The 25,263-nt window shown below is 35.3% G+C and overlaps 3 protein-coding genes, 1 long non-coding RNA gene and 1 pseudogene across 5 annotated transcripts; 1 reads left to right on the plus strand and 4 right to left on the minus strand.

Annotated features, from left to right (window-relative positions):
* Positions 1–68: 68 nt before the first annotated feature.
* Positions 69–2,948, minus strand: LOC124207075 (annotated as a pseudogene).
* A 648-nt stretch (positions 2,949–3,596) lies between these two features.
* LOC124207078 (carboxypeptidase B-like) lies at positions 3,597–6,125 on the minus strand. 2 transcript variants are annotated; one of them, XM_046604370.1, is made up of 11 exons: positions 5,911–6,125; positions 5,689–5,799; positions 5,438–5,584; positions 5,186–5,354; positions 4,924–5,127; positions 4,674–4,784; positions 4,474–4,600; positions 4,321–4,370; positions 4,118–4,237; positions 3,961–4,045; positions 3,597–3,861 (listed from the first exon to the last, which is right to left on the minus strand). In XM_046604370.1, the coding sequence occupies exons 2-11, from the start codon at positions 5,760–5,762 to the stop codon at positions 3,686–3,688; spliced, it is 1,263 nt and encodes a 420-aa protein (XP_046460326.1). In that variant the 5' UTR covers positions 5,763–5,799; positions 5,911–6,125; the 3' UTR covers positions 3,597–3,685. The 2 variants fall into 2 exon arrangements, with proteins under 2 accessions (XP_046460326.1, XP_046460325.1); XM_046604369.1 differs by having other exon boundaries at positions 5,877–6,118.
* Positions 6,126–6,434: 309 nt separating this feature from the next.
* On the minus strand, positions 6,435–8,811 carry LOC124207080 (carboxypeptidase B-like). Its single transcript, XM_046604373.1, has 10 exons — positions 8,653–8,811; positions 8,372–8,512; positions 8,088–8,256; positions 7,809–8,012; positions 7,569–7,679; positions 7,362–7,485; positions 7,240–7,289; positions 7,018–7,137; positions 6,848–6,932; positions 6,435–6,764 (listed from the first exon to the last, which is right to left on the minus strand). Exons 1-10 carry the CDS (start codon positions 8,727–8,729, stop codon positions 6,589–6,591), a joined length of 1,257 nt encoding a protein of 418 aa, XP_046460329.1. The 5' UTR covers positions 8,730–8,811; the 3' UTR covers positions 6,435–6,588.
* A 707-nt stretch (positions 8,812–9,518) lies between these two features.
* LOC124207079 (carboxypeptidase A1-like) lies at positions 9,519–11,970 on the minus strand. Its single transcript, XM_046604371.1, has 10 exons — positions 11,835–11,970; positions 11,454–11,594; positions 11,206–11,374; positions 10,928–11,131; positions 10,695–10,805; positions 10,395–10,518; positions 10,264–10,313; positions 10,062–10,181; positions 9,895–9,979; positions 9,519–9,798 (listed from the first exon to the last, which is right to left on the minus strand). Exons 1-10 carry the CDS (start codon positions 11,912–11,914, stop codon positions 9,623–9,625), a joined length of 1,260 nt encoding a protein of 419 aa, XP_046460327.1. The 5' UTR covers positions 11,915–11,970; the 3' UTR covers positions 9,519–9,622.
* On the plus strand, positions 11,504–12,722 carry LOC124207086. Its single transcript, XR_006879746.1, has 4 exons — positions 11,504–11,640; positions 11,705–11,740; positions 11,803–12,289; positions 12,419–12,722. It is a non-coding gene; the product is annotated as an uncharacterized LOC124207086 (long non-coding RNA).
* The last annotated feature ends 12,541 nt before the right edge of the window (positions 12,723–25,263 follow it).

Below are 25,263 nucleotides of genomic sequence, written 5' to 3' on the forward strand. Positions count from 1 at the left end.
TAATTTTTTAACGATAAACAGAGAATTTATAATTAATTAATTAGAAAACAAATTTTATTAAATCCTGATTAATTTCCGTAGAATGTATTTCAATATGCCTATAAATGCAAAATGCATGCTTCTTCAAACAGAAGTCGTGGACACCACAGCATAGCATTTCTCTAATCAGGTTAACATTCTTTTAAACAATGCTAAAGATCCTGATTCAGTCACTCAGACTTGCATGGAGAAATTTTCGATAAAATGAGTTGATAGGTCTATTGAAAAAAAAATTGCATTGATTTTTCCTGAGTTATTCAGGCCTATTTAAAATTCATATCCGTCAAACGAAGCCGAGTGCCCTCTTTACATTCCGTTGTATGCAGGTCCGCCACCTCCTTCGGGAGCGACCCAATTGATGTTTTGACTGGGATCTTTGATGTCACATGTTTTACAGTGAATGCAGTTTTGGGCGCTAATTTGAAACTTTTTACCCTGTACATCTTCCGTTGGCACGTATTCGTAAACACCTGGATTAAGAATAATTTGAATCAAGACTACGTCATTACAACAAGTTGGAAAATTTTTTTACCAGCAGGGCAAAAGCGACCTTCTGGACCATCAAATACAGTTAGATTTTGCTTGATTTGGATCGTGTCGTCCATCAGAGTCAAATGAGGCGGTTGATCACCTTCGTGGTTCGTTCCTGTTAAGGCCACTGAAGTCAGTAAATCAAAAGTAATTTTTCCATCTGGCTTGGGGTAATCAATGGGCTGGCATTGAGCGGCTGGTTTTAGCTTTCGATGATCGGCTCCTACGAACAAAAACGTGGTTATCTATCTGTTTAAAGCCAATATTTTCAAGAGAGTCTACCGTGATGCGTCAAAGTCCAAGGCTCTTTCCCTCGACCGCGAACATAAAAAAGGCCAGTGTATAAAAGCCCGCCATATAATCCGAGCGAAGAGCTAAACGACGGCCTCACATTTCTGACGCTTTGGAGTTCATTCCACACGCAACTGTTGCGAATGCGCTCCTCGTAGACAACGGGGTTGATGCCAACCGTTTCTTGCGGGATTTCGCTGTTTATGGTGTCAAATATACTTTCAGCTGCTAACATGGCACTCTTCATAGCGTTATGTGTTCCTTTGATTTTCGGGACATTCATAAATCCAGGTAAACAGCCAGCCAAGCAACCTCCCGGGAAAGTCAATTTGGGAATTGATTGCAAACCTCCTTCGAGGGCACGAGCTCCATAACTAATCCTAATGGAAAACGATAATCAATTAAGTGGAAATGAAAATTTAAAAGGGATTATACCTTTTCGCTCCTTCTAATATCGGTTTAACGGAAGGGTGAAGTTTCCATCGCTGGAATTCTTTGTACGGGCTAATAAATGGGTTACGGTAGTCAAGTCCAATAACGAGGCCCATAGCTATCAGAGGGGTCTTGTTTTCATCAGTTACGTGGTAAAGGAATGATCCTCCGTATGTCGTTCTCTCCTACAACCATACAAGAAGAATTAAGTAGTACGTATGTTTAGACAGGAGAGTTAGTTCAATACATACCAATGACCAGTCGACAGTGTGTTCTATCCTTCCTGGATGATGCTTAGCGGGATCAATTTCCCACAATTCTTTCAACCCAATTGCATACGTTTGTGGCTCACATTCGGTGCGTAAGTTGAATTTTTTGTAAATTCCTTTGGCCAAGTGGCCATGGCAACCCTCGGCAAAGATTGTGCATTTAGCGTGTAACTCCATGCCTCTGGCAAATGTATCCTATTTGAGGAATAAATTAACATTAAGAATGTAACGTTCGAAAAGAGCGGAGTTGACATTTGGATTCATTACCTTGGGAGAACCATCTTTTGCTATACCAACATCGTTAGTGGCGATACCTTTAACACTACCGTCTTCATGGTAAAGAACTTCAGATGCTGCTATGCCAGGATAAATTTCAACACCCAACTCTTCCGCTTGAGAAACTCAACCTCTGAACAAACTAGCCTAGTCTCACAATCATGGCATGATTATGCATTGGCAAACCTAGACATAGCACACATAAGAACTCAACAACAGCAGCTAATTGGTTTAAAGTCTTAAATTACCAGGAAATATAGGTAGTGGAACTCTGCTTTTCAGTTAAAAAAGAGCAAATTTATCTTCAGTAACAGGAGTGTGAAGTCAGGAATTAATTCATTTAAGGCCCCAAGTTCCAAACAAGCTCCAGATAATGTATGTCCGCCTGATATCACATATTATGTAATCCAACATTTAAACTGAACTTGGGTTAATCAGGTGTCACAATCTAGTACCTATTTCTGCAGCTTTTTCAACAACACAAACTCTCATTTCTTTCTCATGCTGTGCAGCAAGTTGCTTTAGTCGTATTGCAGCAGACATACCAGCAGGTCCACCACCAACAATAACAACATCAACCTCATCTACTGCTCTTTCCATGTCCACACCTGGTGAATATTAATTAACAAACTGAACTGCTATTTCACTTATTTAAACGAGATTTATTTTCATAAGCTAGATTTATATACCTTCCCATCGTGCATCCTTTTCTCTTGGATGGACGGTATAATGGGTCGTAATTTTAGGGAAAGACTGTTCTGTCCATGAATACAAACGTTTAAAAACTAAACCACCGTTTCGTCCTGGATAATTTAAATTTAAATATTTGAACTGTTAAATAATAGCTCTTCAGAATATTTTACCATTGTGCAGTGATCGTAAAACAAGACCGGGAACCATTTTTGTCAACAACTTAGTACAAACAAAATCGCAATCTGGTGTAGAAGCAGACGACGCGGACTCGCTGAGTCAACATATCTTATTATGCAATAACTCTGGGAAAAAATGCTAGGGTTTTTCCATAAGGAGGAGTGGTCATTTTAAAGATGGAACTTCTCTCTAGGTTATAAAATCCCAAGGGCCTACGTCCCAGAGAGCCTACGTGACGTTTGGACAAGCAAATGATAACGGTCGTCGACTCTTATTCGGAGACCTCACGTCCGCTCACGTCCACCACCAAAGCGCTAAGCGTTATAAACAGAAATCGTAATCTCTTATATTTATAGGTCACCAAGAACTTGTATATTGAACAAAACACATTAAATGTCTGTTACAAGTATCTATTAAAGGGAGAAGAATCAAGATTAAGTGGGCTAAAGGCTGGCTAAAGATGAATGTCAGTTTTTACTATCCGTTACTATCACACTGTGTCTTTACTTTTCGCCATTGGAAAGCCCGTAATATGTTTGCATTCAACAAATAAACGAAAATGTGATAAATAAGAATATGTGCGGCGCATACACAAATTTTTCTTACTTAAATACAGTTTTTTGTTTACCAAAATAAATTAATTTTCGAAACACAGGCGCTAGTTGCGTCATTCGTGGAAAATATTGAATTGTTTATTACATCAGCAAATAGGGAGGTTAAATGCTCTTTCCGTTATTGCGTGTTCAACCAGCAATCTCTCTTTGATTAAAAATGGTTGCCTAATTTAATTGCTTTAGCTACAGTCAGACGATATTATAAAATCGTACGCTCAAATATTTTTTAGTAGCCTATTATGCAAGGTATTACGCATTTAAAAATTTTAACTGATACATTTTCAATCTTTATTTTAGTTTCAACAGAAAATCCAAGATTTTTTTTTCACCGGGTACCTACAACTGCAGTTGTCGACACCACACTTAAATCGCGTTAACAAAAGCCTTGATCCCGTTCCACGTTTCGATTGCTGTCGGAACTATTTGATCAGGCGGCAATTGGAAGCCGTAAGTTCCATCGTCACGTAACTCAATTGTATACGAGTGAACCACTCCTTCAGCCTCGTAATAATAATCAGTGGTGACCCCCGATCCGACATCTATAAAGTAGAACAGCAACAAATTACCTCACGCCAATTAAGATATCTGCTGATGAATTCTTTATATAGCCTACACACTATTACAAAAGTGAAACTTACAGAGAGCGGTGGCGAAGCTGCCATATGTGTACTGAGTCCCATAAACAGCAGTAATTGCATTGACACCTATTTCCATGGCACGCAGCTGAATTAAGGAATATGGAAATGTTAAAAAAGATCTGCATTACAGCAATTTAAGCCGTTTAAAACGAATCACCATTTCAGCGTATTCTGGTGGGAATTCAGTGGAATAACCGTAAGGAGAAAGCCACTGTTGGTCGTATGAATGAACGGAGATGGCCGATTTGACTCTTCCGCGGTCGGCGGCGATTAAATCCTTCGGAGTGGCGCACGAAATTAGTATTTAAATTTGATTCAAACAAACAAATAGGGAATCCTTTTAATGATAAAATTACCTACCCTAATTGCGCAGGACTCTAGCTCAGAAAACGCAACTTCTCCACTGTAAGCTGATAAAACATAGATAATGTTAGGTAGAAATTAAAATGCAATTAAAATCAAAGTAATGCAATAAAATTAAAAAAAAAAAGTAAAATAAAATTTTCTTTTTACTAGTAGAGCATGGTGAATCAGAGCTACCACTCGAGCCACCAAAACCAATCAGAAAGTTGCGGTTGACATCGACACCGCGACAAGTTGACCCGTTGTTGAAAACGCGATTTTTCCTCCACAATCGGTCCTTGGAAAAATTTAATTTCAGAAAAGAAAAGTCACACATTGTTCAGTGTGAGCAAAATAATAGCCACACTAACGTTACTCCAGGTGTATGCGTATCCATCTGGATTTGCGATTGGAACAAATTTCCAATCATATTGATCAACGAGTGCAGTGATCTCCGAATCTGAACCATATCCGGATGTTATCTAAAAAGAAAATACATTGATAAACGTGATTATGTGTCGCCCTAAAATATTTTAATAATTCAAGCGCGTTAGTTGAATTTAAAAAATTAATAATTCAAAAATTGAAATTAATAAATAAGATCATTGGAAAATGGTTAACCTGATCTATAATCCAAATGCAAGTAGCGGCGGTGATCCATTCTCTTGCATGCATGTTGCATTCGAAAAAGAGGACGGTTTTATTAGCGGAAAGATCACTGCTGATTATTGTTTGAACAATATCACGACCCTCTTGACTTGAACCTCCAATTTTGGTCGAAACTAACGCATTTGTGTTAGCTAGATCAGCCAAATAAGCCATCACCTGTGCAAAATACATAATAAGTCATGCATCATTTTCTGGGCAAAAAGTGAATTTTTACCTCTTCGTATGTGTGATAATTTTCGAGATCAATGGCCTTATTGCCATTGTAGAGTGCACGGCGGAGAGCGATGTTCTGTTGTTCCTGTCGTTCCATCTCGCCCAGATTGGCGATTTGAATTTTGTGAAAAATGTTCATGTCCCTTAAAGTTTGGACAACGGAACTGTACCTGTTAGGAAAATTATTAAAATATATGCCTGTATGTATTGGTCATAGCAATGCTATTTAGCAATTTAACAGTATGCATTGTACCATTCGGGACTGACGTGAATGTCAACAAATTTGCCGATCTTGGTCGGAAGGAACCAGAAATAAACGAAGTTAATGGATTGCGTGGACCAGTCTTTCAATACTTCCAATTGTTCCGTTGTCGTAGGAAAGGCTCGGATTACCACATGCCTTCATCAGCAATAAATGAAAGCTTTTTGAAATACTCGGACATTTAACAATAACAAATTGCAGAAGTAAATAATAATATCTCTTCTTTGATAGTAAATTAATACCCGTTGTAATCAATTTTGGCCGCAGCTGCGATGGACAGCAGCAATCCACAATACATCGCAATGGGGATCTTCATTTCTTTTGTTTTTCTTTTTACACTGAACTAATCACGACTGCGAAACAAAAAACACAAAAGTCGAAACTGAATTGTTTGGAAATTGTAAGTTATAGGACATATCCCATCGATCACCTTGAGAACCTTATCTTTCACTTTTACGTTTTACCTGTCGTCGTACAAATCGTGAGTCGATAGCCTGCTACTGACAACTGAGTAACAATTATAAAAATATGTTGCCTATGTCCCAGAGTTAACCAAAAAGACGAAGCTTTTGAAAATGGATATTCGAAATAAAAGTTGTGCGGCACATTTAATTTGTTACATATGTAGAACACGGTTGTGCAAGATGCGTTGCATTTTATATTATATAATTATGAATTACGAACACAAAATATACTCTTATCTATTTTTCTGTCTTCTTTTTTATGTCGTGGTGTCTTTCAACTTCATACACGGGACTGCTGACCTGACAACAAACCAAAAAGCAAAATTTACACTTATCAACAAGTAACCAGCAAACAACACTACAACAGTTATCAGCTAAAAAAAAACAGTCTGCAATAATATTTGAAATCATAAACGTAAAAAAAATATGTAAATGTACCATACAGTACTGATTTTTGAACATTATATTCAACCAGCGATATTAACCATAAACGACGAGTGTTCACCACAAACGAGAGAAAGAGGTTGCTGTTCTAACATAATATTGTATTTATTTCTTCATGAAAATAGGTTTCAAAAGTAGCGAAAAATAGCATTTTATTCCCGCCGCATTAGACCGACATCGAAATATATTCTCTCGCATGTGGATAATTTCTTAATTTGCGAAGCTGTGCATCACTTAGATTGCGTTGATCATTGCTTTCAGTCCGTTCCATGTTTCGATGGCCGTCGGCACAATTTGATCAGGGGGCAACTGGAAGCCATAGGTTCCTGAGTCACGAAGTTCAATGGTGTAGGAATGAACGATCCCTTCATTTTCGTAATAATGATCAGTGGTCACGCCAGAAGCAATATCTGGAAAATAATTGGAATTTTTTAAAATTAATTCCGTCTTATTAGTCTAAAAACTATTCACGAAAAAGACTCAAACTCCTCACAAATGGTAACTGCAGTGTTTCCGTACGTGTACTTAGTCCCGTAAGTAGCTGTCAACGCACCGACGGCGATTTCCATTGCACGGAACTGACGAGAAAAATAATTTATAATCACAACATGTATTTGAAACCGAAAATATTTCGATCACATTTTAAATTTTACCAAATTTTACCATTTCGGGGTATTCTGGAGGCAAATCAGTGGTGTAACCATAAGCTGACAAAAACATTTGAGAGTAGGAGTGCATGGACACAGCTGTTTTCACTCTCCCGCGGTCAGCGGCAATAAGGTCCTTTAATTAAAAATCGAGATAAGAAATTAAGATCCATGGATTTCATGCATAGAATTTTCGTACAATTAATAATTTCTGAAAAATAAAAAAAAAATTACTTACTCTGAGTGCGCTAGACTCTTTCTCGGAAAATGCAACATTTCCTCGGAAAGCTAATCACAGAGAAATGTTGTAAATTCTGGAATAAAGAATGTCAATCTACAACTATTGAAAACAATTTATACTATTGGAACAGGGATCGCCTGATGATCCAGTACCGCCAAACCCAGCTAGAAAGTTGCGATTGACATCTACACCAATACACGTGGAACCGTTGTTAACGATGCGAGTTTTTCTCCAATTACGATCCTATGCTTTTAGATTTTTAATTCAGTTAGAATAAGATATTTTCACACATTTTCAGGCAGTTTTTATCAAGTCTATTTACTTACGGTGTTCCAGGTATAAGCGTATCCATCTGGATTGGCAATAGGAATGAATTTCCAATCATATTGATCGACGAGCGCAGTAATTTCAGGATCGGATCCGTATCCACTTGTAATCTATGCACATAAAAGTTTAGAAAATATTCAATTTCACAGTTTGATAAAACTAAAGATCCAATCGGTTTTATCAAGGAGAGGAGCTATTAAGGGACATCAGAAAAAATATTCTACTCATGCATAAAATACCTGATCAATAATCCAAATGCAAGTGGCACCGGTAATCCACTCACGGGCATGTATATTGCAGTCGAAGAAATGGACGGGTTTATTGGCAGAAAGGTCACTGCTAATAATTGCTTGGACAATATCGCGACCCTCTTCACTTGTACCTCCAGTCTTGAGTGAAACTATCGGATTGGTGTTAGCTAGGTCAGTCAAGTAAGCCATCACCTATATGCAGAACGAATGTATAACAGTAAAAGCCATGTATGATGTCATTTATTGGGCAAAGAGTTAGATTTTTACCTCTTCGTATGTGTGATAATTTTCAACATCAATAGCTTTGTTGCCATTGTAGAGTGCACGGCGTAGGGCAATGTTCTGTTGTTCTTTTTTGTCTAGTTGACCGAGATCAGCAATTAGGATTTTATGACTGATGTTTCTCTCAGCCAATAGCTGAGTGACGTGAGCGTAACTTGGGAAAGAATAGCAAAATTAGAATAAAATCTACTAACGCACGTACCGTAAGATCAAAAAAATGAAAAATTCTGTAAGTTTATAATATATTGGCTTAAAGAGTAAAGACTCACGATTCTGCATTGATGCGAATATCTGCAAATTGCTTGACTGCTGCAGGCAAGATCCAGAAATCGATCGAACTAGTTGATTCCCAATCGCGCAAAAATTCTAATTGCTCAGGAGTTTCGGGAATAGCGCGTAACACTAAATTCCTATAAAAATAGTTTGATTATAAGGTCCCATCAAGTGTTAAAATCGAGTTCTGGGAGATTTCGATTTCAATTTAAAAAACAAATTATCCTTTCGTATACTTATGCATTATTCTTTAAAAATTATATTTTAAACCTTTTACCCGGAATAATTAATTCTGGACGCTGAAGAGATGGCTAAAATTAAGGCGAATATGAGTGCTATTACGCAAAGCTTCATTTTCAAACTTAATTATGAATCCTGGACTTGTAACCTTCAGCACGCAACCGGTAGAAACTGGTGATAAAGAATTAAAGATCATGTAGCCGATCGTTCTCTTTGCTATTTGGCAATAATATCACACATCAGCCGGATCTGTTATCGCACGATAATCTTGTTTTCATGTACTTTTGTACTGCTGTGCCAGCATCAACAGTCAACAAACAAAATTGGTCCATGGTGAACGAGACGACTTTAGAACGTAAACAAGTCAACAACAACAAACTTTCGATTATTTGCTTTAGCGCTATCAAAATTAGACTGTTCTAAATTGGGCCCAACCATCACTATAACCAAGTACAGTCTGCTGTACTGTACCGTAACCCACGTCAACGAGAATCGAGCTCCAGACTTACGTAAAACGTTAAGCGACGCACACACGGACTTGCGATAAAAGAAAACGACGGGAAAAAACGTTGATATAAGACATACACTTTCTGTTGACACGAGGAAAGAGACGTTTTATAGATAAAGTGTATTTTGATGTAGACGTGCAACTAAACATTGTGATAGATTAATTTCGTCCATTCGTTTTGACAACCCATATCGTTCCTTGCGACTAAATTAGAATATACCATACTGAAAATTAAATAAGGAGGTTAAATAATGGCTTCAAGGGAATTTAAAATTTTTAATAATGTTGAATAGATTTGGCGGGAATAAATCTTGCATAGAAAGGGATATTTATATGTTCAGCGAAATAAATTGTTCTTTTTGTGATGTAATAATAATATAGGATGCAAGACGGAATTCATTTATAAGGGTATATTATTTCATTTAAGTGTATACATATTTCTCATCATTATATCTGTATAGATGCAGAAAGCTATATCTGTTTCGTTGCGGGTGTTTTTTTAAATGGCATTTATGAAGGCTTTGATTCCATTCCAAGTTTCGGTAGCTGTTGGCACAATTAGTCTTGGGGGGAGTTCAAAACCGTACAGACCAGTATCACGTAGCTCAATAGTGTACGAGTGTACAACCCCTTCATTCTTATAGTAATGATCTGTGGTAGTGCCGGATGCGATGTCTACGGTTTAAGCAGAATTATGATGGTTAACAACAAATAAAACATTTTTGGAACGCGTAATAGAAAGTAAAATCATTCAGGAATTTAGAAACTTACAGAGGACAGTGCCGGTGCTACCGTAATCGTATACAGTTCCATAAGTAGCAGTGAGTGCATCGACGCCAGCCCTCATGGCACGTAACTAAAGTGGAAAAAAAACGAATTTTAAACTCATCTCGACTCATCTCTATTGTGGTGCAAGATAATTATTTTTCTCGTCTTACCATTTCGGGGTACTCCGCTGGTAAAGCACTTGAATAAGAATAAGAAGATAGCCATAATTGAGAGTAGGAATGCATGGAGATGGCTGTTTTCACTCTTCCGGCATCGGCGGCAATCAGGTTCTTTTTTGACGAATAAGTACAAAAGATTTTTTGATTAATCGTCGAATTCAAATTAGTGAAGGTGATAACAAATTTGATATACTTTGAGCGTAATAGATTCCGGCTCGGAAAATTCTGCCGCTCCGTGAAAAGCTGATGGAGAAAGTGGTATTTAGCAGATTTCGAAAAAATTTTAAAGTCATACATGGTTTAAATAGCAAAAGCAATATTTACTTTCTGAACAAGGACCATTTGAGGAACCAGTACCACCGAAGCCAACAGGGAAGTTACGGTTAAGGTCGACGCCCACACAAACAGAGCCAGGGTTGACCGCACGATTCTTTCGCCAAAGTCGATCCTATAAGCATTGCGGAATGAGTAATGGTTTAAAGAAAAAAAATTGTTGGATTTTACTACTTAAAAGATTATTACAAAAAAAAAATAAAAAATTAATTCAAATTTTTTTCCCGGAGTCTTCTCACCCATCAATGATTTTATGGATTTTACTTACATTTTTTAGTTATAGCTACTTACATTGGTCCAGCTGAAGGCATACCCATCTGGATTGGCAATAGGAACAAATTTCCAGTCATACTGATCAACGAGCGCAGTTATCTCCGGATCAGAACCATATCCAGTAGTTATCTACATTATTTACGTATGAAAGCAAAAAATAAAATAAAATAATAATAATAATTACAAACTGAAATGAAATCCGACGAACAAATAATTAACACCCTGGCAATAATAAATGTTACCATTCATACCGTGTCAATAATCCAAACGCAGGTGGCTGCGGTAATCCATTCTCTAGCGTGAATGTTGCAGTCAAACCAGGCGATTGGTTTATTAGCGGATAGGTCACTGCTGATTGTTGCCTGAACGATATCGCGACCCTCAATACTGGAACCTGCGACCATGGTGGTAACTAACGGGTTGGTGCTGGCCAGCTCAGCCAAATAGGCCATCACCTTTTAAATGATTTCAGTCTTAAGATTAAATATGGGTCGGTAAAGACCAAGAGAGTTGGGATTTAAAAGATTACCTCTTCATAGGTGTGATAATTTTCTACATCGATGGCCTTGTCACCATTGTAGAGCGCACGGCGAAGAGCAATTTCCTGTTGTTCCTGTCGTTCCAGCTCTCCGAGATTGGAAATCAAAATTTTGTGGTTCAATTTTTTATCGAGCAATATTTGGGCAACATGCTTGTACCTATTATCATCGTCATTACATTAAACAAAAGTATGTACAATGCATTATTTTTAACGTATATAATAAGCCAAGCGCATACGATTCAGGGCTGACGCGGATGTCGGTGAATGTTTTAGTTGTAGCTGCTCGGGACCAGAAATCAATAGAGCTGGTCGATTCCCAATCGCTCAAGAATTTTATCTGTTCTTCCGTTTTGGGGGATACACGGATCACCATATGACTTTGAAAGGACAAAATTAATAAATTTTATTGCTCTTAATCCTAAAGTAATACAATTTGTTTTGTGGATGCTGCATGATTGATTGCTATATTTTTCCTACTTTCTTACAGATAGGGAGCAACGGTTACACATGACACGACTCGCTGGTAGAAAACAAACATTATCGTGCCTTGCATGACTGTTGAAAATGCATTATTTTCTAATATAGGACAGATGATGCTGTAAAATGAAATAAAATACCCGGTGTAGTCGACTTTGACAGCTGTAGTACTGAGAGCCAGCAAAGCACAGATACAGAAGACCGGTCCGTGAATTCTCATTTTGAAAAGTTTTACAAAAAATGTTGCGAATGAATTCAAAATGACAACGTACAAAACAAAACCAATGAACGTAATGCAAGGATAAATTGCCGAGTCAGTTTTATAGTCTCACGATCAAACTTGTTATCATATTTAGAAAGCCTTTTTAAACATTAACGTATATTCATTTTTATCATGATCCCATATTTATCGACTAAATCTACTAACACAACCAAAGTCTAATATTAACCTTCACAAACCTTTGTCATTGGCCCATTGCGTAATCAATGCGCTGCTATACACTTTTGGTTCGTCAATATCGGTTAATCATAACCAACATGTCCTACTTGTGTCGTTTGGTGTGAACTACTCGCGTCACAGAGAACAAAATAAACGGTGAGACGACAAACAAGTTTTTTTATTTCACGAGACGTGAACACGGCAGACAGAAATATATATTTGTAATATATATTTGTATTTTTTATATTATTTTTTTATATTTAGTATTCTTTGTAATATATTCAGAATCGAGTTAATTCTAATTCTAACGATGGCACGAAATTGCTTGGCATCACATTTTGCCCAACACGCATTAAAACTGGGCCACAAAAGCCACAAAAACATGTGCATTTGTTGCATTTTGCTGTCAACATTGCAGAGCTGCCGCATCATCCCAAATCCCCTTGTAGTAACAGTCATTTTAGCATTTTCACCCAAAACAAATTTTTAAAAGCGATTTTTTTAATGAGCTTTATTTATACCGATGTTTTCTTACTCTGTGTAAAACCCGCCCAAGAAAAAATAAAGGCGTCATATTAAAATGCGTTAAAAAATTAACTATCTGCTAAATGGTTTCTTTTTATTTAAAATTTTTTATTTAAAAAATACAGGGATAAAGAAAATTGGAAGATTAACTTAAGTTCCAATTTTTGTTTAATTTCAATGTAATTTAGTATTTTATTATTATTTTATTAGTATTTTTTAAACAAAAAAATGAAAAATCCAAAGTGGGAAAAATAAAAGAAATTTCAAGATATTAGCAAAATACAGATTTGGAATGATTTGACAACTGTGCAAGAGGGGAAATGAAGGAAGAAAACGACTAAAATAAAAAAAAATTTATTTGAAATTAAATCGTCCCCTAATTTGGCACCACTGCTCCACCCCCTTTTCTCGTACTGGCCATGTTCACCACCTTCAAGCCCTTTGTTCAACGGGGCAGTTAGAAGAATTTTTTTGATTAGAATTAAGACCTTCTAGATTTGGGGAGGAGCAAAAACTTTTCACACACAATTTTCTCTGTCATGTAATTTTTCAGTTGCAAAAAACATACCCTCATGTATGGATTCTATATTGCTTTTCAATATGGAAATTGCTGTCACATATGAATTATGCTTTTACTGATGCGTTTCTTATCCATTATTGTCTGTGCTAGTACGTTACGAAGCTGATTACGAAGTTCTTAGCGGTTCTTAGTCAATAAAAGGAGCATTTGAACACCCAACTTCCCAATGGGAAAACCAAAATAGCAAGCCTCCGATGGGTTTAACACTAAATTTTTTTCTGTACACCTTGCCCAAATGAGGTTAATTTTAGCAAAGTTTCTCATCTTTCAATATACGCAAAATTTAAGCAAAATCGCAAATTACGCAAATTGCATTGCAAAAATATACAAAATTAAATAAAACTCAAGTAAAAGCTAGGTTTCAACAAGTTTCAATACTGAAACTAAATAAAAAATTTGTGACAAAAGTACGGAAATAATAAAACTAGAACAAGTACGTGAATTACGCACAATATGTGCAAATCTAGCAAATATGCGGAAATTACGCAAAAAATAAACAAATTACGCAAAAATAGCAAATTAAGCAATTTATAATCTTCCAAACTCCGTTTCTTTCATTTTTGCCTTCCGATTCTGTCACTGCAGTGACTTCCTGCTCATGAGCAGGAAGCGTTCATTTAACTCCTTGTCATGAAATTCCCTAGAAGTTTGGCCGGACCGGGTGGGTTGGTGGTTGGTTGGTTGGCTGGGTGGTTGACTGTATCCAAATGTTTTCTCTCCCATTAAGCCCTTTTTGCTCTCTTCTGTTTTGATGACCTAATTTTCCTGTTCCAGTCAACCCCCACTTCTTTTTCTTGAAAATATGTAAGTAAACAATAACTGGAGGAAGTTTGACAATATAACGAACACCAGTACAGAAATCTAAAAGGTTGAATCGGGAATTTGAACGTTTTTTTCTCTTATTTTTGTGTTATGTTTGGCTTTTTCAATTATATTGTTCTTCTTCCTCCTCGCTCGTGCTGCAATTATCCGAGAAGCTTTCGCATAACTTTTTTTCATCAAAGTCCTCTGAAGTTGTGGCTGGACTGGGTGGGTTAGTATCTGGATGATTAAGTTTATCGGAATGTTTCTTTTCCCACGTAGCCCTTTTTGCCCTCTTCTGTGTTGCTGACCTCATTTTCCTCTTCCAGTCAATCACAACTTCTTTCTCTTGAAAATCTGCATTGGTTTGGTTAATTAATTATTCCTTGTTGCTTTTAATTTTTTTTTTCAAATATGTTACAGGTATACCTTTGATTGGAATATCGTTGTTTTTAGGATCAACAGAGTCTGGTGATTCCATTTCAGACTTTATGCAGTACGCTTCACATTCATCTTCTGTAATTACACAAAGTAAATTGGTATTATTATATAAAGTAGCTTATTCAAAATATTTATAAGGTATGGCTCAACAAACAAAAAAAGAGAAAAAATTCTCTTTTTTTGTTTGTTTTGTTTTTTTCAATTTTATTGTTCTTCTTCCTCCTCGCTCGTGCTGCAATTATCCGAGAAGCTGTTGCATAACTCACTTTCCTCAAAGTCCTCTGAAGTTTTGGCTGGACTGGGTGCGTTTTTGGCTGGATGATTAACTTTATCCAAATGTTTCTTCTCCCACTTAGTCCTTTTTGCTCTCTTCTGTGATGCTGACCCCATCTTCCTTTACCAGTCAACCACCTCTTCCTTTTCTTGAGAATCTGCATTGTTTTTGTAAGTTAATTATTCCTTGTTTCTTTTATTTTTTTTTTAAAAATATTTTACAGGTGTACCTTTGAAGGGATGATCATTGTTTTTAGAATCATCCCCAGAGTCTGATGATTCAATTTCAAACTTTTTTGCAGTAAGCTTCGCATTCATCATCTGTAAATACACAAAGTAATCAATGTTGCACTCTGCTGCTGATTCAGCTTATCTATTTATTGATTTTTTTACCCAAAAAACCTAAATGTTTTATTTTTAGCCTATTAATGTCTCAGGAATCGAATTAAAAATGGTTATAATTAAGTCTACGATTTAAAAAATAACGAATTGAAGGATTTAAACCACTGACAAGGAACCTTGATGGGTATACTTTCAGAAATTATCGTATACATCCCATATTCTTGAAGAAATTTAGATAATAGGATAATAATAAACATAAAAACAATCGAATCTTTTAGATGAGAAGTTCAGTTTCAATAATGCGATGATGGATGCGAAGACAAGCTCTTGCTCCTTCGATTCGTTGGAAGACTTCCACTTTATGGGGCCTTTTCAACAACCGTTTCACTTCCAACGGGTTCGCTTATAAAGAAGCACACTGGTTTTATAACTCGTATCTATATTACAAACCGTGTCCCACTTATCATTTAGGGGGAACTCAATGATCACTTTGTCACTATCCCATGCATCATATTGTTTATAGTTCAAGCATCCTACTTTGTTGACGCCCTAACCACTAGACCATGGGCACTTTAACAGTTTACTTATTTCCAATCTATTTATATTTGCCTTTTGACTTTCAATTTTCTGGACAAGATACATCAGTATCTTGTAAAATAACACGCTACCTGAAAATAAATTATTTATTCATAACAAATAGTTTGTCTCCCTATTCTTTTGAAATAATTAGGGGGAGGGTTAGTTGATGAAATGTATTAACTGGACTGATTCTAAAATTTCCGGTATCCCAATATGCAATGTGTTACACACAAAAATGGTTTTTTGAGCAAAAAAATAGATCATACGTCTTATATTTTCAGAAATAAACTTGATAACATTACTTGAGCATGATTACAAAAAAATTGGTACAAAATAAGTAAAGATTCACCATTAAAAATCTCTCCGAAAATCATTGTTTCTTCATTTTTAAATCAAGTGACAAAATCGGAAGGTGAAAATTGAAGAAAAGGAGTTTGGAAGATAATAAATTGAAGATGTAGAGGTCAGATGAAAGATGAATCTGGTAAATCGTACTTTAAAACCCTTCAAAAAAATGTCAAAGTTTAAGTTTTGCTTGAAACAATTACCTTAGTTTTATTTGCAGAAACTGACAGCGAACAGAAGTTTCCAGAAAGTGAAAATTTTTATAATGGTTCTTTTGTGTGTGGTAAGATTTGGTATGCCACTTAAATTTAAAATCTCAACACAAATAATTAATTTTTTCTTCAATTTCAAACATAAACAATGCATATATTGAAGAACAAAAAAATCATTCTTCCATTTTCATAAGATGTCCTGATTGTCCTGGTATAACAAATCCATGATAATATTGAGGAAATTCTTTAACATTCATACCTTTAGAAGAGGATCAAGAAATCTTGGATGAAGATGACTTATTGTCCGACGGTTTTGCTACAGATAGTGATTACTCCCCCGAAGATAATGAGAGTGTGAACTTGAATGAAACCGAACTGGATTCTGCTTTATTCCTGGCACATAAAGCATATGGTTCAGCATACGGTTCGTACCTTATATATATATTGAATAAACTACCTTATATAATACCTAATTATTCATTCCCTAATGGGCATACGGTATACACGAAATAATTTTTTTTTAATGAGTAATGTGTTAAACTTAGGATTCTCAGAAATTGTTCTTTCTGCATTTTTCTTTCAATCAGTATCAAACGAAATTTTGTGCATTTTTATTTGAAATATCTAACTAAACCCTTACAAAACGTTCAGAACTCTATAAAGGCTAATAAAACAAATGCTCAACGATCTGTATTTGTGATAAACATTTTGCAGCAGCTTGGTGTGCTGATGCTTTTCTAACTAGAAAGAAACTGGAAACGGCTAGAACCACACTTAATTATAGTTACAAGCATTTTGAAAAATAAATGCAGTATTTAAAATTACAATTTTTTAATTTTCCGTTTACTTTTTTCCAAGGTTTTATACATCAATTAACTACTTTGATATAAACAAAGTTCATTTAAAATAAATTTAATGATAATTTCTTTGGTGTCAAATGGCTGTTCTGACCATACCATACATGGGTGAGACAGGAGGTAATCATACCGGTAATCATACCGGTAATCTTACCGGTAATCATACCGGCACCCTTCAATTACAAATTTAAAAAGCTTGCAAATCTTTCGACTTTTTGAACCCCAAGTTCTCAATTCCAAGATATTTAATAATTAGAAAAGGCTTTTTGAATTTATCAAAATGTTGGAAATTATTGAAAAAAAACTCGGAGAACTTGTCAGAAGTGTGAAAAGTATGTTTATTTATGTATAAATCTTTATGAAAAAATAACAAATAAGATTTCCCAGGTAAGAGAGAATAATTTGTAATTTTTCAGATGTAGTTTGATGAACCATTCATCAAACACTGCTTGCGATCCACAAACCAATAATCGTACAAACTAATAAAACTAATAAAATATTTCGAAAAATAAAAGATGATACCTTTAATTTAGGGAATTTTAAATAGAATAAAACATTTGCTCAGACAAGATTAAATAGAAAAGAATACAGAGACAAAGTTGCTGTTAACGATGCCATAGACACATTTGATGACGTTAAGGAATGGTGGAAAAAACACCAAGCTACAGGCCAGGAAGATGTAAGATATCTTGCTTTTAAAGAATACAAAACATATGAAGGTGAAACTTTAATAGAGAAATGGGTACCAGGAATGTTTATGTTCCAATATATTAAATCGGCTGGTACGTTTATTATAAATTATCACGGAGACGATGGCAAAATTTAGCCAATTTATTTCGTTCACGATCACGTGTAACCGATGTGCTACGGTCTTGAAGTCAAAATCCTAATACGATGTCCCAAATGTCCCATATACAATCCATAAAAGTTATGAATCAAGGGATCATAAAAAAGGAATTAATTGGAAACCTGTTTACTCTTTCTGGTCCACATTAGAAGATCCATCAAGACAATCCATAGAAATTCAGAAGAAGCAGAGGCTGCAGAAAAACAGTTAATAGCAAAGCAACCACTTGAACCTGGTAGAATGGTTAAAAACATTCAGGAACAGATAATACTGAGAAAGAATACGAGGAAAAAAACCACGGTTGACAGAATATGTTGAAAATGTTGATCCTGATGAAGTAACTCGTGGACCCGATTCAGAATAGGTTATTCGTCCTGCAAGCCCCGAGACAGCCAGACGTGTAGGAGAAGAAGCTCTATCGAGTGCTAGAGACAGACAAAGATCTGAGGAAATGAGTGAAAATCAAAGAAATAATCAAGCGGCAGCTCCTACTGCCGCTGCTGCAGCACCAGCAGGAGCTGCAACAACAACAAGAAGAACTAATTCAACTTCAGATTCTTTAAAGTCTTCCAAAGAAATGCAATTGGTAGGTGGTATGTCTATTGATCTTGGGCCAACAAGGAGTCTTATTTCACTTTAAAACTACATTTTACTTGTGATGTTATTATTCGTGATTTTCATCTATTGAATTGGTCGGTTGGTGATTCTATATTTGAAGGACAATGGGCAAAACGTACTGGAATTGTAGAATCTACAGCGGATGGAGATTAAAATAAGTTAGATTGATTTATTTACGCAAAAAGGGTTGCTGCCCAATGTATTCGTTAGATATAACTGCAATGTGTTTAGATAACAAAGGAAAATGTGATTTGGATAAAATTACTTGGAACAAATGTAAATTTTTAGGTGGTTCAATTCAAAGTCATGCACCTCGACACAAGGAAATCAAACAATCAATGGAACAAGGTTAGCGTATACTGATGGTGGACCTGGCCTTAAAAACACAGAGATCAAAACATTATGTGGAAAATATATGACAGAGAAAGAGATTATAATAGAATATACGACGCTAATAATCAAATTGGGTCAATTACTGCAGGCGTTGGAATGGATACAGCTGAAGGTTGGACACCAGTATCATTTTTAATGAATCTGATGATGATCGAAGAAAAGTGCGTGTTGGTAAAAAAAAGAGTAATTTTAATTTTATTGCCCCAAGAAAAATTTTTCCATAATTAAACAAGTTATCTACAGACATGGATGGAATTGATGGTACCAATTGTAATGGTGACCGTCTTTACGAATCTATGCAAGACCAAGCTTTAACCGAAAGACAACTTACATTTCCCATTATGGGTTGGCCATACTACGTAAAAACCCAAGAAAAGAATTTTGTTTTGATGATTTGTTACTCGGCAAGATGCAGACGCTACTTATACTCCACAACAAGTAGCTAATATTTAATTTTTAGGACTTAGATATCATACTATGAGTGAAATGTGGGGTGGCAAATTTAGCTTGACTCATAACGGGCCATACAAAAGTGATTTAAATATAAATCAGAAAGCTGATGGTAAACATATCACTTTTCCAATTTCTATGAAAAATTACCGAATTTAGTAATTGTTTTGTCAAGTCAGTTGGCTGATTATAAAAATTTTTTATTTATAGTAATGGATGTAATTTTGTTTACAATCGATGAATTCATCACAAGTAAAAAACGAAAACATGTAGCAACGGTTCTTAATAACTGTTGCTTCTTGCATGCAATAGTGATATAATGCTTTGTTTTAGCAAAATACTAAAGGGGTGCGTGGTAAAGTAACCCCCTTTTTTTATTTTTTACATTAATTACTATTACTTGCTACGGCTTGTCCTTCCATAATTTTTGCAACAAATTCTATTCTAAGTTCTCCAATATCTGGCTCATAAATCAATATTAATCGTTTAACGGGTGCATCATTCAATGGAAAAGAAGTTTTTTCGTCAAAATCCATAATATCACAATAGAATCTAGATGATTTTACAATGCTATTGGAAAATTAACTTTTTCCAGCGTTTGATGGCCCATAAAACCATAATTTGTTAATTTTAATTACTGATTTATCCACTACTGCTTTTAATTCTTCAAATAATCGTATTTTATCTATACCATGAAATGTCAAAAATTTTTTAGCCAAATTACTGAAGTGTCTACGTGTACGTCGTAATATGAATTATCGTATTTGCAATGATCTTTATTACTTTTTAATCATGTTTTCCAATTAGATCATCTCAAATCTTCATTTACAAGTCCGATTGCTTCTTCAACTACTTCCTTGAACTTTATTGAATGTAATAACGCTTGGAATTCCTGGCATAACTCTGGTTTCGCTGTAATCCACTGTCGTAACCCTGAGACGTCTACTTTGCCTGACTCGTTTGCAATTCTTTTACCTGCGGATATTATTGCCAAACCACTTGCTGATCCTGCAACTGCTGACTCAGTAGCTGTTAAAATTTGGGACTGAATCTCATCATTAGAGATCCCTGTGGTAGCGGCATGTGAAGGTCTAGGACAATATGACATTTTGTTCGTGCTCTCACATTTACTGTTATCAGGTTTGACAGGTTATGAGTCTCGACAATAAGACCATGTTTTCTTGATGAATCCCGCGTCACCTTCCGCGATGTAGATATTTTCAGCACCCATGTGAGTCTGTACATCTGCTGAAAGTCCTGTGACCTGCAAACAACACAAGCATTTAATTACATATTAACAATGAAATGCTTTTATTGCTTACCTGGAAACTTCCTAAAACAGAAGAAATTTTTTAGAAGTCCTTTTTTTGACCTTGTAATCTCTGGAATATCAGAATACGTGAATGTAAGGCTGTCGTTTAAGTCCATCTGAAATACGTTTGTCGTATTCGTATATATGGAATACGATGCAGAAAACTTCTGAAAAAGGGGCTCTGCGTACGACTGACACGAGTTCGATTGCAATGCGTTGAATAAATGCTGATTTTTCATCGTAAGTAGCAACAGATTCTAACTTGTGATAATAATTATCAAGGCTTAAACTATACGTAAAACATCCATGTCACAAATAAGAATTTTTGTTTGACGTTTTCATTTTGCCACGAAAGCACAGGTCAATTCTTGTCTACGCTGGAAAAGGACTGAGTGAGAAACTGACATCACCTGTTGCACAACCTACTATGTGATATGGAGGCTAGGGTGGAAATTTTTTAAAAATAATTTAAAGAGAAATTCACGAAAAAAAATAACCGAGTGTATTTCCCCGGCTATACCTGTTGTTCTTCCACTGCTTCGTTTACTTTTTCTTCCTCTTCTGTTTACATCTTGGCAATTCCAAATTGGCCATTTAAAACCCACTATACGTGAAAAGCACGACAGAAATAAACATTTTTGACTCTCAGTTAAATTATTTACGTGAAAGAAATCTCTCCTGTCAAGATGCTTCATTTGCGAACAGGGAAAATAACTAAATTCTATTGGCAACTTATGGCAATCTGTCCAGAAAATCATGGGGGATCTTCGCTTCTTATATTTTCCATGTTCATGACAACAAAGAGAATAAATTCTCATAAACGGTATTACCAGAGATAAATTGATTCATAATCATGTGTCGTCATTTTCTTCCAAAAAACATTGTTAGCATTTTTTTTTTCTCTTTTCAAAGCTAAGGCTTCGAGCTCGAGCATCTTTTTGAACGGAAGTTTCAGGCACTGTTGTCCTAGGCATCATGCATTCAAACAATTTGTCTTCTTCGATGTTATCATCCAAATCTGGTTGTTTTCTTGCTGAGGCAATATTTTTTAACACAAAACAGACCAATATAATTCTGAAAAAGAGATTTTTTTAGATTATTTCTCATCAAGCCCAAATGTTTATAAATTTGTCTTATATAACACTTGCATGTACAGTACCCACTCTAAGTTTGGAAACACGACGAGTGTTTCCGCGCTTTTAGTACGGCGGTTTACGAACCAAAGTGTTCCCCTTTTTTATGATAACTCACGTTTATCGCAAAGAAAAACTTTAAAAAATCCTCTTGTAGACGGAATAACAAGCTTTCATCATGGTTTTTTTGAAATCATTGTGAAAAGCACTTTATTCGCAAATTAATAGATTTTAAGTTTGGAAACATTGGCTCTTCCGCCATATGTTTTCATACTAAAATGTAAGGCACTTGAAACATTGCCACACAGGAATTTCACTTTCACTTTGCATTGCACTTTGCAAGTAAACAACACGCCAAACAAAAAGTTCGACTGCTTGTGTGTGCCAAACAGGCTTTTGAAGGAAGATTAGGTGTGAAAAGGGAGGAAAATGTTTCCTAATAAATATTAGATTAGAAGGGCCAAAATTAGAATCCAGTGATTCTTTGGATTGAACCCAAATCTGTTCCGAATAGAGATTGAAGTATACTTAGAATTGAACTACCAATCCTAAGCTGGATTGGGTTTCAATAAAAGTTCAGAATACGGCCCCAGGTTGGCAATGGTTGAATACTAATTCAACTAACAAGTAAATTCTATGTGTGTTTTTATCTGTAATTTTTGTGTGCATTGTGATTGGATTGGAGTTTTCAGAATTAGAGCAAAACAAAATTTTCCCACAACTTGCATTGGTTTTGGATAACCAGGAATGTTAAAATAACCATAAAGACCAGAGTTCCTATAATGAAACAAAAATGTTAGATTCCGTACAAAGGTTCTCAAAGATGTTTACTCATTCTTCGCATTGTTCTAACGATATTATCAGATTTTTTAGGCAGTCATAAATAGGTTCATTACTTCCAGATAATCTGGCACACAAGAAAGCTAAGATTACAGCTTTCCTGTGTGTCTTTTCCACCACAGCAGGCCAAGTTAAATTTTTATGAGAATCACTGTTAGCAAGGTATGGTACTTCTATGACAATCAGTGTACGTATCAAGTCCCGAGACTTGCAATTCACAAAGTTAACAATATGGACCGGCAATTAGCAGTGATTTCTTTCTAACTAAATGTTCAGACTGCAGAATTTCCAATATTCTGCGTAATGGGCTAAATTGCCTAATATGAAAATAATTGTATTAGTACTGAACGCAAAAGTTTTTCTTTAGAAATTACACACCATTCAAGTTCTTCTACAATTTTCTGCAGAGGAAATTTCATTCCATTTATATTGTGAGATTGATTTATCAACGCTTGGAAAATAGTTATACTCAGTGATTCAGCATTCACTCATTCTTCATTCATGTAGCAACGGCCTAGATGTTTAAATCCCACATTTTCTGAGAACAATACGACATCATCTGGTATAGCACCATGCTCGGAGCCTAAATTATCATCACAAGAATTTTATATTTTAGCAAGTGGTGTCTTTTCTACAAATAAAAAACATATGTTAATGATTGTGACGACGATTAAAAACATGTGTTCTGTTACCAGGTTGGTTAAAACTTACCTTTCAAAGTTATACGCAACAGCAATTGGTTCTTCGAATTGTTCCTACTTTTTTTTAAAGGTTTATTTGTAACTGCAAAGAGATTGTGGAAACTATTTGGCACCAACAAGTTTTTCTTCACCGTGAAGGTTTTTCAAAAATTTCCAAAGTCTTAATTTCAAAATTTTTGGTAGACGAACAACTTAAAAAATTCAAGCAACCATTTATATTCAAGTTTTCTGTGACATTCCAGAATAAACCATGATGACGAATTTTAAAGAAATATTGGAATTGAGATGCTCATGCAGTCACCTCGAAATGATAACTTTAGTCAGGAGGAAAAAATGTCGGTTGTTTCGGCAAGGCAACTTGCCTGTCACACTTCTAAATTGAGAAGGATTTCTCAAGTGGTTTCCACCCCAAATGAAATTTTGTCATACGTAAAATAAAGAGATGGTATAATACCCAAATTCTTTTAGAGCAAGTGGCTTTTGTGCAGTAAAAAAGTTACTTACTTACATCAACAAATATGTGAACCATTACGATGGATTTGTTGCAATTACACTTCAGTTGTTTCTTGGCCCTAAAACAAATTCCAAAAATTCACATCGCAGTTGAAAATTGCAATACTTTCGGAGTACATCATTGTATGAAGAGTGGAATGTAAACCCAAATGATATCTTGTAATAAAAAACTTCTAAAAGTAATTTTTTAGTTTCGTCACTTCACTTATAATGCTCTAAATGCCTACAACTTGTTTGAGTGATGTAGCATCAAAATTATTGTTATTAAATTTGAAAATATTTCTTTCTTTATTTCAAATCTTTCTTTTTTAAATCTATCGCCATTAAGCCTCAAGTTCACTTACGACGTTACCCAGCTAGCAGAGTATATTTCCCAAATATTGCTAAAATATTATATTCCTACAATTGAGATGTTGGTAAAATAATTGTTTTAAATATTTTTCCAATATATTTTTGCACCCAAATTTGTTGGCTCACAATATTTTTTCAACTTGTTTTACTTATTTTACTTTTATTGGTGAAATAACAGTTTACTACTTTTAAAATTTTGACGGAAATCTGGTTATTGTGTTTATGGTTATATAGTACAGCGTGGACAATTGTTCAACTTGTTATTAGACAAGTTCTTGTTTTTGGTCTTATGTGGGTTTGAACCATCACACCTTAAGTCATCAATCGAATGCTGTAACCACTACACCAACAGCGATATTACAAATGTTTTTCGACTTGAAGCAATAAAAGTTTTTAACTTCTAGAAGCCACGTAAACAAGGGCTAAGAAGTGATTCCCTATAGGGGTTTGTCCCGACAGGCAATAGACAGATCCAGAGGATCTCGCCAAGGATGTCCCTACGGCCAGAAAAGGGATAAGTCTAGTCCCGTAATGTTAAATATTGTTTTCCGAGAATGTTCTTCGGTCGATAACCCACATATTGGTATAATATTAGATTATTACTTTGCTGCGTCAAGGTGGCTGTTAAATTGTTTTGTTGTTTTCCCAATGAATGACTATTATGAAAGATGAATAAATCAATATTACTTTTTGTTATTTTCCCAATAACGGACCATTAAAAAAGTAATAAATCCTTTTTTTATGAAAAAGCTATAGTCTTTTACATTTAACATGCGTTCAAAATCCTAAATGTTTTATATCGTATTCAATTCGTTAGTTTTGCATACAATTGCCTAAATGAACAATCCAATTGTCTTAAAATCCAAATCTTGCACAAGTCTCGAACAACTAACTTACGTACTTCGAAATTAAAACTCTACCTTCACGCTAACGTGATATAATTTATCTTAAACGTTAAGGAGATGAAATGTTAAAACTGCTATTAATATATATCTATATAGGTAATTCTATGGAGGT

This window comes from Daphnia pulex, chromosome 11, assembly GCF_021134715.1.
Source record: "Daphnia pulex isolate KAP4 chromosome 11, ASM2113471v1".
Classification (NCBI taxonomy): domain Eukaryota; kingdom Metazoa; phylum Arthropoda; class Branchiopoda; order Diplostraca; family Daphniidae; genus Daphnia; species Daphnia pulex.